Source organism: Marmota flaviventris, chromosome 11 (assembly GCF_047511675.1).
Source record: "Marmota flaviventris isolate mMarFla1 chromosome 11, mMarFla1.hap1, whole genome shotgun sequence".
In the NCBI taxonomy this organism is placed as follows: Eukaryota; Metazoa; Chordata; class Mammalia; order Rodentia; family Sciuridae; genus Marmota; species Marmota flaviventris.
In genome coordinates, this window is record NC_092508.1 from 13,358,476 (window position 1) to 13,376,319 (window position 17,844).

The window sequence follows — 17,844 nt, forward strand, 5'->3', positions numbered from 1 at the left end:
CAAGATATAAATGGAAAAAATAGGACTTGGGAACAGTAAAGGTAGAAATCTCTCTCTCCCTGCCTGTGATTTCACTGTACCTGGTAAGAAATTAGGTGGTACTTGAGTAATAGAGGGATTGTGAGACTTTTTTTTTTAAGACGTGAAACTGCTGACATGTGAATGTGAATTCTTTGATAGAGAAAAAAAATGATGGTATTAAGGGTGATTTCCAAAAAAGGGGTCTTCGAATAGGTGATTTGGGATGGAAGTACTTCATCAGATTTTATTGTATATTATGTATCACCTAGAGTTTTTATTCAAATGTAGGCTCTTGTTTTTGTCTGAAATTCTGTTTCCAACAAGTTCTTATATGATTTGTGTGTTTCTGATTCCTGTAATTGTGAGTGAAAGAACTCAGTACTTTGAGCACAAGAACTAGCAGATTGTATTTGCATAAAGTGCAGTGGATATGGTCAGTTAACGCAGTATCTCTTCAGATTGTTTCTGTTTTCTGAGTGGAACAAGAAATAGTCATTTTAGATTGAGGATATAGGAGGTGATTTAAAATCATCTAGGAGAGTAAAATCAGACTAGAAAAAAGAAGGGTTGTGGTGTTGCAGGAGGGGGGTACACTTGTAGTTTATGGCTAAGAACCTAAATGGAGGTGAATCAGTGTTGGTTGGTGTATGTTATCCTCCATTTATTTTCAAACTACATAGGTTCTTGTCAGGAATAGGCTGGCTGTTGGGATACTCCATGACAAGTGTTTTGGAAGAAGGGGGGGAGAGGGGAGGGTTGAGTGATTTCTGGATATATAAATCATTATGGTTTTATTTAAAGTGGAGAATTCTGCCATAGGTTAAGAATGTAGAGGCATGTCTTAAAGGATTTAAAAAAAATTTCTTTTTTCAGTTCCAGAGACTTTTAAAAAATGTATTCCTTTATTTCTGTTAAGACAGGTTAACATCCTTGTAAATCATGCAGATTTATAATCATAGTCATATAATAAAATAATTTACTGTATGGACAAATACAGAAGAAAGATTTTCAACCATTGGTTTTTTTTTTTGTCTCTTCTCTTTCTTGGATATTACAGATGACCATGGATGAAAAATACGTAAACAGCATTTGGGACCTTCTGAAAAATGCAATTCAAGAAATCCAGCGTAAGAATAACAGTGGTCTTAGTTTTGAGGAGCTCTATAGAAATGCATATACAATGGTTTTGCATAAACATGGAGAAAAGCTCTACACTGGACTAAGAGAAGTTGTTACCGAACATCTCATAAATAAGGTATCCGACTTTAAAGGACTGTTGCTAATGCAGTATTGAATGTAGAGAATCTTTTATACCATATTGTACTTTGATCAGAAGTATTCTTTTTAAAGGCTCCAGAAAGCCTATAGAAATTTTTAATTCATATATTACAAAAACCTCATTCAAAAGTTATAATCAGCTAACTCAGGATTTTTGATAATTGAGAGAAGTTGAAGTTTGTGAACTTATAAGTATGTTCTCTATAATCGTAATTAATGAAACAAAGACTTAGTAGTTGGCAAATATTTATTTACTATTAGAGATAATATTTTTTTTCTGAAAATGCTTTAATCACCCCATTTTAGCTTTTTCCTTTTTCCTGTATATTTGAAAATAATAAAATTATATTGTTTAAAAATATTCTCCAAGACTTTTCACTAATTGTAATTAATCTTACACATTTTAATTGAGTTGTGTGGTAAACATGAATTTTTTAAAAATAATGGTGTGCTAACAATATAAAATGGTTCTGTGATTCCAAAAAGCTATATATGTTTTAGAACAAGTGTTTTAACAGAAACACACTGCAAATAAAATGTAATCTCCTTTGTGAAATAACTTCACCACAATGTCTTGCTTTAAGATTGTTCAACAAAACATAAAATATCACAGATTCATAAAACACTTTCCATATTTTTTTGTATGGCACGAAGGTATTCATGTTTAAAATTTTACTTTGGGAAAAAAAAAGCCATAAAAATTTCATAAATGTGGTACAATGAATTCCTGTGTACCCTTTACCAGTTGTTAGCATTTTGTAAATCTTTCTATTGATACTTGTTATTTACTGCTATTATTATCAATATTTTTATTACTGAACAATTAGAAAATAGGTTTTAGATTTTATTTACCCTAAAATACCTAGTAATGTTTCTTCCAAGAATGAGGAAATTCTCTTACGTAACCAAAGAACTTTGATCAAAATTAGGCAGTTTAACATCAACAAAATATGTTATACAGTTCATACTGATATATCACAAATTGTCCTGTCCTGTGTACAAGTGATGTCCTCTAAATAATTTGTTTTATGATGGAAGATCCAATCTAGGATCATATATTCAAGTTCCTCACCTTGTACTTATCTTTTGACACATTGACGTTTTTGAAGAGTATAGGTCAGTTGTTTTTTAGACTTCCCCACAGTTTTTGATTTTTCTGATTGTTTCCTCATGACTAGTTTCAGGTTATGCATTTTTGGCAGGAATAATACATAAGTGATGTTGTGTCCTCAGTTCATCACTTCAGGAGGCACATGATGTCAGTTTAACCCATTATTGGTGATGTTAACTTTGATCCCTTGGTGTCCGCCAGATTTCTCCACTGTGAAGGTACCATTTTTTCCCTTTGTAATTCATAAGTAATCTGTTCAGTTATATTTTGAGACTGTGTAAATATCTGTTTCACCAGAAACGTCCATGTGATGGTTTTTGCATTCATTCATGATTCTTGAGTGAATCATTAATTACTATGGTGGTGGCAAATTAGCACCTTTCTATCTCTGTTCTTCCTTTTATACTTACTTTGAAGAAGATTACACGAGTGAGGTAGTTTATTATTTTTTTAAGGTGATCGTGTTCTTCATACAATCAACAGTTTTTGTTTAGGTTCCTCCTGTGCACAGCTTTCAATGAAGATATAGTAAATGTGAAGAGACATTATATTGTCCCTTTTAGGGGTTGTTTTTACTCTGATATGAGAAATGAAATACATTTAAATAACAGTATGAAGCCCTAGATAATTGAGTGGCAAGTGAGTGATAAATAGCTTAGGAACGAAAATGAAGAAGAGATTATCCTGGACTATAAGATTTCATGGGAAAGGGTGAAATTTAACTGAGACTTTAAAAAATCAGAGATACATATGAAAATGTGGAATGCACTGCAGGGTGGCAAAATAGCATGTGATTTTAAAGAGTTGATCTGATTACATTTAGGTGGCAAGTGAAGTTTGATTGAGATTTATAATAGTTGTGGGAATTAGTTTAATTACAGTGTTTGAAAGTTTATTTAGGAACTGATTATAGAAAAATTTGAATGTGAGACTAAGGGATTTGGACCAAACAGTTCAGAGTTTAGGTAGTTTTAAAAATGGGTGATAAGGTGATAAACTGTTTGAAGGTTAGTATAAGAAAGATGTAAATGTAGAATTTTGAGGACTTTCACTACAATCAGGAGATGACCTGGAAAAGTCTGGGTAAAATCATAGACTGGAAATTACTGTATTTCCTAGGCCAGAAATTTTTAAGTAAGATTAGGCATAATTTGCTTATTGGGAGGACTTACGGTGCCACAAATAGGAATGTTATGAAGTTATAGTGGAAATCTGACTTGGAATGAGGAAAGGGTAGGTTTTGTTTTAGATTAAATTGACAATTTTTATAGTTGGTAAGTACCTTAAGAATCAGTGTGAGGTCATAAATTGCTCAAGTAAAAAAAAAATGTATATTTGTAGATATGTTTAGAACTAAGGCAAGAACTTAAAACTAGATAAGGGGATTTGGCATTTGATAGCATATACTGGTGAGTAAGTGTTAGAGAGTGAAGAGCCAAGGGATAAATGTTCAGTAGCAAACTATAGTTAAGTTGTTGTGGGTAAAAAAAGATTAATCTAAGAAGTTTGGCATCAAAACAAAGAAGGAAAGGAGAGTGGAAGACTTTTTTAATAAAACTACTGAAGGGTGGAAGATTGGAGTGTTTGATATGGTTAAGAGTATGAGATTAAGAATAAAGAAGTAGCATGGTAGCACCTATCTGTAATCCCAGCCACTAGGGAGGCTGAATCAGAAGGATCACAAGTTTGAATCCAGCTAGGGCAACTTAGCCAGACAATGTCTCAAAATAAAAAAGGTTGGGTATATAGCTTAGGGATAGAGTGTTTGCCCGGTATGTACCCTGCATTCAACCCCCAGTAATGCCATATAGATAAATAAAAAGAATAATGGAAAATCAAATTACAGGCATGCTCACATTTGCCAGAAATTCTATAGGGAATGTTAATATTGATGATAACTAACATTTACTGTATGTTAATCTCAATTCTAGTGCTATTATGTTTATTAATTTAACTGATGGCCTCAAGTCAATGGATCAGATATCTGTTTTACAAAGGAAGAAAATGAGGCACAGAGAATTGATAATTTGCTCATATACATGTAGTGAGTAATCAGTCTAGCTGGAACTGAATTCAGGCAGTCTGGCTTCAGGCTGACCCCTTAACTTCTCTGTAGATCTGCTTTTGAGGCAGAAAGGATTGATCAGAATGTACTAAATATGCTAAAATTGAGGTGATTAAGAAGCTTCAAATTAGTTGAGTCACTTCATACAGCTACAGTTCTTTCAGTTATAAATTCCACTTATGTAAAAGGAGGGAGTTGGATGTAATATCTGAAATTCTTTATTTTTAAAACCATTATGAATCTAGTAATCAAACCATCCATCTTCTGAAAATGAGATGAAGAAACTTGGAGTAGCCCTTGTACGGTATATACTAAGGAATTGACAAGTGAAGAAAATGATGGTTTAGTAGGGGTTGATCTGAATGTGATTTTTTTTTTTTTTTTTAAGCAGTGTTTTGTAGCTTGGGCATAGATGCAGGAAAAGCATCTTTATACTCACGTGTTGTGGTTGAGAATCGGCTCTTAGAAAAGTGAGGAGCAGAGGGGAGGCCATAATGTGAAGTCAAGTGTTTTAAGTGAATGATTTTTGGACTCTAAAACATGGTCAGATGGTAAAAACTCTACTTTCATTGAGAATTAGAACATCCACATATGAATTCAAGGGTGATATAAATGTTCAGTCCACAGCAACTGTTGTTTCAAAATATAAAGCTGTTTCTTCTAGTACATATCCTAAATGTGTATTCAAGTTGATTATACTAAATAAATGAAAAAGCATATATGCTGAATGAATTTTTTTCTCTTATGCATGATCATTAATAATATGTCTTTAATTTTTTTTCCTTTTTTTCCCACAAAAACCATTGGACCAGTTTTTGTCTAGGAAATATATCAATTTCAGCATATCTGATTGTTGATAGACGTATGGTAATTAAGTTCTTGAAACTTCTGCCTGTATCCATACTTTCATTTTTATCTTTTTGAGGGAGGCGTACTAAGACTTGAACCCAGGGGCACTTAACCACTGAGCCTCATTCCCAGCCCTTTTTTGTATTTTATTTAGAGACAGGGTCTCACTGAGTTTCTTTGGACCTCTCTAAGTGTGGAGACTAGTTTTGAACTTGTGATCCTCCTGCCTCAGCTCCCAAGCCACTGGGATTACAGACATGTGCCACCACACCCAGCTTCTTTTCCATTTTTCTTACTTCACCTTATTTTATGAAAAACTTGTAATAGCCATACAAATATAGTTCTGGTACCAAAAGAGAACTGTTAACTGATAGGGCCAATATAAAGTAGCTCTAAATGTTTGCCTCCTAATATAGAAAATGTCAGTGTTTTACTAAATAAACTTGGGGATGCCAAGTATAATATAATGAGCAAAGATATAGTTTGCGTGAACATCCATATTACCTCCTGCATTTCCCATTTTGATTTGAAGGTAAGGGAATGGCTTAGGGTTCTGTGGTATAAATTACCTATCTTTAATGTCACAGTAGGTACCCATTTTTGTAGTTCTGCAGCATTACTGTTTTGTCACTTTTTTGTTCATTATGTTTTTAGCAATTAGCTGAGCTACATTTTTATATTAATATTTAAAATTTTTTCCTAATTAGTTATACATGATAGCAGGATGCATTTTGTTTTGTTGTACACAAATGAAACACAACTTTTCATTCCTCTGGTTGTACATAATGTAGAGTTGTACCGTTTGTACAGTCATACATGTATCTAGCTAGGGTATCCATCTCATTCCACCATCTTTCTTACCCCGTACCCTTCCCCCTGCCCTTTGCCTAATCCAAAGTGTCTCCATTCTTCCCATGTCCCCTCCCCCCATTATGGATCAGCATCTGTTTACCATACCATTCAGCCTTTGTTTTTTTGGCATTGACTTACTTCGCTTAGTATGATATTCTCCATCTCCATCCATTTACCTACAAATGCCATAATTTTATACTTGGTCTATACCTAAAGGACTTAAAATCAGCATACTATAGTGACACAGTCACATCAATGTTTATAGAAGTTCAATTCACAATAGCTAAACTATGGAATCAATGTAGATGCCCTTTATTAAATGAATGGATAAAGAAACTGTGGTATATATACATGGTGGAATATTACTCGGCATTAAAAGAGAATAAAATTATGGCATTTGCAGGTAAATGGAAGGAGTTGAGCTACATGTTTTTTTTTTATATCCACATATATAATTTTTTAGTTCTATCTATAGATAGCTATGACCCATCCTTTTACATTGAAGAATTGAAGGGAAATACAGTTTTTGCATGGAATTACATAGGGCTGGTGTGTGTGTGTGTGTGTGTGTGTGTTATTTTAGTTGTAGTTGGGCACTTATTTATTTATTTTTATGTGGTAATGAGGATCAAACCCAGTGTCTCGCATGCGATTTACTGCTCAGCCCCAACCCCTGAGCCACAACCCCAATCCTGAGCTGGTGTTTTTGTTTTTAATACTTTTTAGTTGTCAGTGGACCTTAATTTTATTTACATATGCAGTGCTAAGAATTGAACCCAGTGCCTCACACATGGTAGGCAAGGACTCTACCACTGAACCATAATCCTAGCTACTGAGGTGTTTTTTTAAAATGGAGTTTGTTGTTACTTTGATTTCAAGGAGACAATAGTGAATATTTTGACAAATGTTTTTGGTAAAATAGAGCAGTACAAATGACCAAAAGGCAAATGAGGGGAAGTTACAGAGAGGATACTTCTTGAGGATGAAAAGAGCTTATTTTTGGCTTTGGAAATAAGTTCCCCAAATTGAATCAGGACAGAAAATGTGCTAGTCCTCTGGTTCACTTTTGGTAGTGCAATTTTTTTTCTATCTCTAGAAGAATGTCTCCTTTGAGGAAACTTAGGTTCAAAGGAATTCAGTGAAATTCTCAAGACCACAGAGCAAAATATAGGATGTGATATGACCTTTGTACCTTTCCATGAACAAATCGTGTCTTGTTTAGTAAGTATGAAAATATTGCAGTTTTCATAGAAATGTTTCCCTCCCATAACTTTTGTCTTAAAAAAATAAATAAATAACAGAGGAGGCATCTAAGTTAATACTAGAAGAAAATCGTTCTGCAACCCTTTAGATTTAAGGTAAGGACTCATAAAATTTTGTCAGTCTCAAGGCTGTTGTTATAAGGCTTCGCATCACAGAGTTCAGCATTCAGAAGTATTTTTCAGGCTTTGAGTTGGGGTAAAGGAATGTATTAGTAAATAGAGCACATCTGATCCCTGCACTTGTGAAACAGATAGTAAACGTTTAGTTATAAAATATAATGAAAATAGGAGACAATAATAGAGAAAGGAATGATGGGAAGTAACTACATAGGTCAAGAACCTCACATTTGAGAGGTGTTGATGCTTATACTGGGTCTTAGGAATGAGAGGTTGCTAATAAAAGAGGGTTGAAGGGCCATTTCAGACAGAGGGAATGGCTATACAACATATTTCTCTGTAAAGGATCAGATGGATACTCACTATTTTTTTTTTTTTAACTTTGTATTGTACCTCCTCAGCTCTGCTGCCACAGCACAGAAGCAGTAGTAACCCGTACGTAAATGAACATGGCAGGATTCCAGTAAAACCTTATTTTACAAAGGCAGCAAGCCATCCTTTGCCAATTCCTGGAATAGAGACATTGACATAAAGCCTGTTGTGAATGGAAAATTCAGTTGGTAATGGGGAGGAATGGGACAAAGTAAGATTGGAGAAAGAACCAGAAGCCATTGAGCCCAACTTTCAAAGTCATGACAGAGGGTTCTGTACTTAGTTGTATGTATATTCGGAAGCCACTCAATGATTTGAAGCATGACAATGACAAACTGCGGTATAGGTTTAAAATATGACTTTGTCTGCTGTGTGGAAAATAAATTAGAGGGCTTAAGTGTTGAGGGGACTGGAAAGAAGTAATCCAGTAATGGGTGGTAATAATGATTTATACTGGTTTAGTGACATTGGTAATTGAGAAGAGTTTTCATGTTCAAGATTCATTTCATATGTACAAAGAATGTTGCCTGCTGACTGATTATAGGGAATAAAAGAAAAATTAAGGTCATTTCTAGGTTTTGGGCTTTTGAAAGATAATTGAGGTGATTCTATTTTCTGATGTAGATTTTTTAAAATTTTTTTTTATTGGTTGTTCAAAACATTACAAAGCTCTTGACATATCATATTTCATACATTTGATTCAAGTGGATTATGAACTCCCATTTTTACCCCGTATACAGATTGCAGAATCACATCGGTTACACATCCACGTTTTCACATATTGCCATACTAGTGACTGTTATATTCTGCTACCTTTCCTACCCTCTACTATCCCCCCTCCCCTCCCCTCCCCTCCCATCTTCTCTCTCTACCCCATCTACTGTAATTCATTTCTCTCCCCTTTTTTTTCCCCTTTCCCCTCACATCTTCTTATATGTAATTTTGTGTAACAATGAGGGTCTCCTTCCATTTCCATGCAATTTCCCTTCTCTCTCCCTTTCCCTCCCACCTCTCGTCCCTGTTTAATGTTAATCTTTTTCTCATGCTCTTCCTCCCTGCTCTGTTTTTAGTTGCTCTCCTTATATCAAAGAAGACATTTGGCATTTGCTTTTTAGGGATTGGCTAGCTTCGCTTAGCATAATCTGCTCTAATGCCATCCATTTCCCTGCAAATTCCATGATTTTGTCATTTTTTAGTGCTGAGTAATACTCCATTGTGTATAAATGCCACATTTTTTTAATCCATTCATCTATTGAAGGGCATCTAAGTTGGTTCCACAGTCTAGCTATTGTGAATTGTGCTGCTATGAACATCGATGTGGCAGTATCCCTGTAGTACGCTCTTTTAAGGTCTTCAGGGAATAAATAGTCCAAGAAGGGCAATAGCTGGGTCAAATGGTGGTTCCATTCCCAGCTTTCCCAGGAATCTCCATACTGCTTTCCAAATTGGCCGCACCAATTTGCAGTCCCACCAGCAATGTACAAGTGTACCCTTTTCCCCACATCCTCACCAGCACTTGTTGTTGTTTGACTTCATGATGTAGATTTTAAGTAGGAAATGGTGCGCCATTTGAACAGGTTAATTTCTAGATACCTCTGAAATTGAATATGATATATAAATCTAGTTGTCTGAAAAATTTGGACTAGAAATGTAATTTGGGGGATATGAGCATAGGTAGATTACATTTAAAGTACTAGAAGTAGATGAAATCACAGAGAGAAGGGGGTCTAATATCAAACCCTGAGAAATTTAAACATTTAGTGTTCCTAACAGATTCAAGATTGTATTGGAAACTAAAAATTACCAGAGAGTTGGTAGTACTTTAAGAATTAGCTCTAACCTTAATTATCAAATAATTTGGACATTTATTTAGCCAGAATTTTGGTTTTTCATAGCTGGTGTGCTTGTGTGTGTGTGTGTGCGCGCACACACGCATACTCATATATATCTTTTGAATGTTAAAAGACAGTTTTCTTATACGCAGGGTAAAGGTAGAGCCATCTCTTCATTCTTCTTTCATAAGATTCTTACTTGGGGGATGTGAGCATAGGTAGACAGACAAGTGTCTGCAGTCATCTTACAGTAATCAAAGTTTTGTCTTGTCTTCTCCCTCATGTTAGACACTCCATATTTAAAAGTAAGCAAAAGATGACACTTCAGTGGGAAAAGTACTAGTAGAAAATAAGAACTGAGCTTTAAGGGTAATTCTTCCACTATCAGTCTTGAACAAATTACTAGGCCTTTCTGGATTTTTCAGATTATTAATCAATAAAAATTAGATTTTTTTAAAAAAGAATTTTAACATTATATAGTAATAATATGATACATTTGGGTTATTTAGACTTAAGAATGTTCTAGTGTTTTGAACTTTACCATTATTGTGACATAATATGTGTTTAGAATAAAACCATTTCAATTTTACATTGTTTTAAGTCAGAGGAGAAACTTTTAATGTAGCAAGAGCTTTATTAACTCAATTTGCTAATGTCTCAGAGGTTTCTTACATTTTCCTTACACTTAATTTCTCATTCAAATTCATATTCTTAGTAATGATTGAATAGCATGGTAGTCTTATAAACGAGCCTTGTACTTGGAAATTTTGTTTTCCTCTTAGAAAAATAACTGAACAAAAGATGTTAACTTTTAAAATCTAGAAACAACTCAGTGTTACTTAGAAGATGGTTTATTTCAGTGGTTTACAAAGTCATCTATATATTCTGTTATGCAAGTAATATTTTATTTTTAGAAGGTGGCAGAATAAGAGGAGCTTTATCCTGCTCACTTTCTATTCATTCAGAATGCTTCCTGTTGAGGATATTTCATGCCAGGCACTGGACAGGCATTTGCAGTATATTGAAGATCACTATCTTTGTGGAACTTTAGTTTTTTAACTTACCTCCCCAGATCTGTGCTTTGTAATCCTGATGTAAGTGTTTGGTTTACAGATAGAGAAATTGAAACTTTGAAGGAGATATAGCATAGTTTCAATTTTTAAGTGACTTTCTTTCTTTTTTTTAAACTGGAAAAACTTTATTTATATAACTACACCTTTCTGTTTATTTTGTGTATGTAGGGTGTCATTTGCTGCAAATGAAGTCTCTATGTAAACTACTTTTTCAGTATACTGTTTTTCTGTTTATTCTTTGGATGGGGAAGGAGAAGAGCCAGTGTTTTAAATTTTATATTTATTTGTAGGTAAATTAAGACCTTTATGTGAGGGTACTATAAAGGCTGAATATATTAGTTGCCTATGAGATTGAAGTTGATGTAAGTTCTGTACTAGGTACTTAAGCAGATTTGACTTTTATATTAAAGTTTTTTGAGTGCTTTTCCCCTTTTTCCTAGGCAAATATGGTGAATGTAGAGAGGTATTTTAATGGCTTGTATGCATAAAATAAAAGTAAATGGTAGCTGTAAATTAAGAATATTAAGGGAAGCAGTTAAGAATAAGACTTTTGTTAGCAAAGACAGATTCTGTTCAGAGGCCCATAGGTACCAAGTTTCTCCTGTGTTTCAGCCACCCCAGAATAAGTAAGGCATGATACCTGCCAGCAGGAAACTCATAGCTTTAGGGAGATAATCAGATTTGAAAGGACATTATTTTTGCCTGAGCATTTCAGGGTGAGGTACAAAGAAGAGGTCACTCTCAAGACCTTTAATGGATTTTTAAAGATTCATCATGTGAACAAAGGCAAGATAGAGTGTTAATAGGGAAAATTGCATGAGAAAAAAGGCTATGTTAGTATGTTTTCAGTGAGGTGGATCCGGTGCAGTTGGGACATAAAGGATCTTCAGGTACCTGGGTAGGAAATGGAAATGGTAAAGTGAGTTGGATTAGATTTTGAAAAGTTTTCTGTTGGTGGGGGAAGCCATTGCTTTTAATCTATAAAAAGAGGCTGACTGTGATGGAGAAAATGGAGTAAAATATTTAATATAAGTGCCATTTTCAGTGTTTAATTGATGATTTAATTCTGCTATTTTGTCTTGTGCTTTTTTCCTAACTTAAAGTAATTGGAAGATAGTGGGAATGTATTATGTTGAATATTGCAGTTGCTTCGTATGATGATAGGAGTCAGAAAGCAGAGAAAGAAAGGCTGAATATGGGGTGATTGTCCTAAATGTGAAAAGGATAATCCCAAAAGTAGAGACTTGGGATAAGATAAGGAAAAGGAATTATTAGAAAGTCCGGAAGATAGTAACCATGAGATATGAGAGACTAGGAAGATGATGACTTCTACTTTGGAAGGATTGGAGAGAGATGATGTTGCCAGGAGAGCCAGGGTTTCAAATGTTTACAGATATTGAATACTAGCTGTTAAGTAAGTTGTTAAGTAGATTGCAAGCTCTATGAGGGCAGTTATCTTCTCTTACTTGTTTTTATATTTTTTTGATGATATTCTTTTCATATTATTAAATATGTGAAGGAATGAGCTAGGGCCTTTCATTCATCTTTGTGTCTCTTGTTGCTTGTTTGTGGTTTGCATTCATTTTTCTTCTAGATTGAGTCTCTAGCATCTGGGGCAATAAAAATGGAAACCATCATAGTATATAGCCACAGATTGCTGAGATCTATTTTGTCTTTTGTATTTTATCTTCTTCCTGTACCTGCTTAAGTTATTTATTAAATCTAACCATCATTTTAAACACAGTGTGATTTGGCTGTATACATCTGTTTGTTTGAAATCAGTATATTAGTTTATTGGAAATCAGATTGTGATTTTGTGAAATGATGGTTTTTTTTAATCTTAACCATTGGAAATGGATAATTCATAGTGGAATCTTTCTCTGGTGTAAAATACCTTTTGTTCTAGGTTCATTCCTTTCCACCTAGTAAATAAAAAGCTACATTTTTTGTGTGTGTGATGATTATTTTGTACTCAGAGAAATCCTCATTTTCTAAGGTATGTTATTTTTAAAAGTATAAAAGAATATTATGTTTAAGAAAACTTCTACCACTGAGCAACATCACCAGCCCTTTCTTTTTATTTTTTAGTTTGTGACTGGTACTTGCTGAGTTGCAGAGGGTGATCTCAAACTTGAAATCCTCCTGCCTCAGTCTCCCAGAAGTAACTGGTATTACAGGTGTGTGCTACTACACCTTGGGAAGAATGCATTTTTAAAAATGATATCAAAATTAGTTGATTCCTCCTTGTCCTCATATGTAGTGAATTATGAAAATGTGTTATCCTAACACCATTTTTGTGCCTCTGTTTTCAATCTCATGCTATTTTTGAGGTCATATGAATGCTAATACTAGGATCCCCCTATTCCTGGTAAAGGAGATAAAGTGGTTAAATGCCTCTTGTATCCTCCATAGTGCCTAGCACCTTGCTTTGCTTGTTGGAAGCAATTAAATTGGACACTTAGAGCAAACAGTGAAAGTGGGGAATATTTGTTTTTGAAATTCAAAATAGTGTACTTTTTGTAAAAGTCCTTAAAAATTATATTGCTAACTGTGTACATCTGTGAAATTACTTAAATAAAAAAAAACTTCTGACAGCAGTTAGGAAAAAAATATTTTTCCTTGTAGTAGCTCTTACTGTTTTATTATGGATACTAGTATGATTTCTTTGATTACCACCCTTATTCTTTTTTTTAAATTTTTTTAGTTGGACACAATATCTTTATTTAATTTATTCATTTTTATGTGGTGCTGAGGATTGAACCCAGGGCTTCACACATGCTAGGCGACTGCTCTACTTCTGAGCCACAACCTCAGTCCCCACCCTGTTCTTAAAGCTAGTGAAAAATAATGGGAATAATATTGTTAATCTAGCAAATACCAGTAAAATTTATATCATTCATGAGTCTCGCCATTATTAAATACTTGGAAAGTTTAAAATATTAACAAAACACAGGAAGAAACTTGCTTTGTAATACAGAAATCTAAAAGTAGTAATGTAGTATGAGAGCAGCAGTATTTACCACATTTATATTGAATATACAAATAATTGAAAGTTGGCTACGTTAAGAACTTTCAGAGTATGAAGTAGAAGAGTTCCTTCCAGTCATGTATAAATTTCTGTTCTTTAACATTTTACAAGCATTCATTATCCTGTGTTGCCATTATTCACAATTTATGAATATTGATATAGAAACATATATGCTATCTTCTATAAGTAGCAAAACATTACAACACTATTTTCAACTTTTTAAATCAAGAATTCTTAGAGAGAGGGGAAGGGCTGTGGACCTGTTTTCAAACTGTGTCAGATTGGAAGAGATGGCCTCTATACTCCATGACTTGACTCCCATTAAGATTCACTTCTATAGTAAGTCATTTTAATTGTTAGGTTGGTGTCATACCGCCCTGGAGTGATAAAGTGAATAACTTTTTGAGATCTTTTAGAATTATTTAATAGCATTCCTTGAAAAAATAAGATTTGCATAGCTAGCAGAACTTGTGAAGGTGACAAAATTATGTACCACATAATTAACACAGGACTCAAATGTAAATGTAAGTAGAAACAAATACTCTTTTGAAAGATCATGGTAAATGTTGCATATTTGGGGCTGGGGTTATAGCCCAATGGTGGAGTACTTGCCTAGCACTTGTGAGGCACTGGGTTTGATCCTTAGCACCACATAAAAATAAGTAAAATATAAAGGTATCAAGTCAATCTGTAACTAAATTTTTCTTCTTCTTAAAAAGATGGCATATTTGTGTTTTAAATTGACTTCATATGTGAAACAGGCAACATGTTTTAGAAGACAGGTCCAGAAAGGTACTTAACAGGCATCCAGTGTCACTCAGTTATTTTAAAACGGCAGAAACCCCCCTTTTAAATGTCCTATTACAAAACCAATATAAGTCATTTAATCAGGAGAAACAGCCTTCCCTGTGGTCTGTTAAAAGAGGCATCTCAGTGGAACGTGATGTGAAATGAACATCATTGATCTAATCAAACACAATCATATTACAGGTAAAAATTACTACAGATAGATAGGTTTAAGTGACTTTGTCTTGGTTAGTAATTGCCCTGGTTGCAGTTTTCTGCAGATACTGATATTGATTATTCTAGCTTTTAGGTGAATGTTAAAGCATTGTATCTAGAAGGACACATCTCTTGGAATTATGGTAACTCTTTATACTTTTTTTCTTTATGACTTTTTTTTTTTTTTTTTAAATGCTGGGGATGAAACACAGGGCCTTGGGTATGCTAACCAAGCATTCTACCACTAAGATATCTCCCAACCCCTGTTGTACTTTCTAATGATGTTCTTTGTATAATGAGCACGTGTTTTATGTTATTAATACCCCATTTTATGTTTTTAATACATGGTTTATATTTTTCAGTGCAACATTATGATAAGTATGAAGTACTGTATTTTAGTGCCTGATGATGGATCTATATTTTCACTAACTATTGTCTTCAGTTTTGAGTCTTTTTAAGGAGAAATTCCTCAGTTTTCAGTATTCCACATCATCATTGGTTTTATGACTCTTCTAGTTTTAGTAAACTTTAGAATAAAAGTCTTTATAATTCATTTTAGGTAATTAGTTTTCATCTTACCTCAACATTTTATTAGAATTCACTGAGATTTTGCTCTAGGCACTGAAACTTAAAGTGTTAAAATGTTTCTATTAATGGTTAAAGTTGTTTTGGAAGGTAGGATGTATGGTGCATGTTATTATGTCCTTCAGCTTTGCAACTATCCTAAGGCTGCAGGTGCAGGGTCAGCTTCAGTCTATGGATACACTTGGATGTGAAAACTCAAGAGCGAAGACTGGGAACCTATAGTTCCAGGTCATGCTCATGCCTGCTGTCCTCCCTCTACTTTCATCCTTCTTGCTAACCCTCATTCTCTTCCCTTTACCAGTAGTTTGTTTTGAGGATGTGGGTCTTATAGCTTGGGCTTTAATTGATCAGTGGACAAGATTTTATTATACCATAAAAAATAAAAATTTTCTTTTGATTTAATAATTTCACTTTAATGTTTGCTAAGCACCTAATTTTGAAAATGCAAGAAAAGCTATATTCACAGAAGTGAAGAATGTAGTATGCAAATTTGAACTGTTGCAGAGTAGTTCATAGAGTTGATACTCTTAAATTACTTAATTCTGTCATTGACATTCAAGTTTCTTTTATGAACAAATCATGTGGCATCATAGTTTAATGATTATGATAATAACAAAGCAGGGCCCAACTTGAGAATCATAATTACTGAAAGTTTTAAAAAAATTAATCCTTTATTTTCATGAATAGTTCTTTTGAGTTTTAGCTTGTGTATTGATTCATGTAACTACAATCACACTGAATATGGATCATTTCCTTCATCTCACTTCCCTGTGATATCTTTCCATTGTTCCTGGCAGCTTCTGCTCTATTCTTTGTCATAAAAGTTTTGTGTTTTCCAGAACATCATATAAGTAGAATCATAGTTTTTTTAACCGTTAGAGACTGGCTTCTTTCATTCAGCGTAATTACCTTGAGATTAAGTTGTATCACTAGTTTGTTTCTTTTTATGGCTGAATGACATTCTGTTGTATGAACGTACCACAGTTTTCTTATCATTTTTTATATATGTAGCTTTTTGTGATTGTGGATAGATCTGATACAAATATTTGTTTACATGTTTTTGTGTGAATATAAGTTGTTTCTACAGAGTAAATACATACAAGTAGAATGTTGGGTCATAGGTTAAGTGTATATATTTAATATCATAAGAACTGTCAAACTTTTCTCATAAGACTGTACCAATTTGTGCTTACATCAGCAACACAGGATGGTTTTTTTTTTTTGCATCAAATCATTGCCAACACTTCATGTTGTTTAGCTTACTTTATTGTAGCCTTTCTAATGGGTGTATAGTAGTGTCTCATCATGTTTTTAATTTGCATTTTCCTGATGGCTAATGTTTTTGAACCATCTGTTCATGTACAAAATTGCCTTTTTCTATCTCCTCTTTGGTGAAGTGTCTGTTCAAATCTTTACCCATTTTTAATTGTTTCCTTTTTTTTTACTGAGTTTTAAGACTTAAAAAAAAAAAAAAAAAACTCTGAATACAAGTGAGTTGATTTTTCACCCAGTCTGTAGCTTCTCTTTTTTAGTATGCACATTGTCTGTTGAACAAAAGATTGTAGTTTTGATGAAGTCCAATTTATCCCATCTGTAGCTTTACTTTTTCTGTGTTGACAGTGTCTGTAGACCAAAAGTTTTTGATTTTTGATAGTCTATGTCACCAGTTTATTTTACAAATCATGCTTTTCTAGTCAGGTTGGCAGTTGCTTAAAATTTTTAGATGATTTGTTTTTTTCACTATAACATAACCGTTGTCTTTGAATTGTTATGGTGCTTTGAAAATATGATACAACTAGGTATTATTCTCCTAAAGCAAATTTTAGTGGATGAATGTTATCAATGGCTTAAAAATAATCAGGAATCAGCATTACATAGTATAGTAGTTAATGATGTGTACTGTGAAGAGAAATGAAGTGTAGGATAAAGAAGTATATAGGGGTTATTTGAAAAAGAGCATCCAGGGATGAGACCATCCTGAGAGATAGCCATGCAAATTGAGGCAGAAAAAAATGTCAAACCACACAGTTGCTATTTGTAGTTTATGTTTATTGATTGTTTACTGAATGCTAGAACTGTTGCTGAATACATTACTAGCATCAATTAAATCCATATAACAAACCTACAAAAAGGATACTATTTCACATATAAGGAAACCAAGGTCCAGGGATTAAATAATTTATCCAAAATTACACAACTTGTCAGAGCTAAAATTAGAAGTCAGATGGTTTGATTCCAAAATCAGTACGCTTAGCTATTATTCAGAGGTGGGGGACGAGAAAGTATAGTAGGAAATTTAGTTGGAACCAGCTCTAGGGCCTTGTATTGTAGTTCATGATAAGAATTTAGGATTTTATTCTGACCATGTAAGCCTTTGTGAATTGAGAAATTCCCAGA

General features: G+C 33.8%; 1 protein-coding gene across 2 annotated transcripts in view; it reads left to right on the top strand.

Annotated features, from left to right (window-relative positions):
• Positions 1–17,844, top strand: part of Cul3 (cullin 3) — an 83,108-nt gene that overhangs the window by 18,652 nt on the left and 46,612 nt on the right. Inside the window, exon 2 of one of the 2 annotated variants that reach the window (XM_027941729.2) lies at positions 1,079–1,276. The exons of the other annotated variant lie outside the window; for it this stretch is intronic. Within the exon in view, the coding sequence (XP_027797530.1) occupies positions 1,079–1,276 (198 nt within the window). The remainder of the gene's footprint in view (positions 1–1,078; positions 1,277–17,844) is intronic. 2 annotated transcript variants of the gene reach the window in all.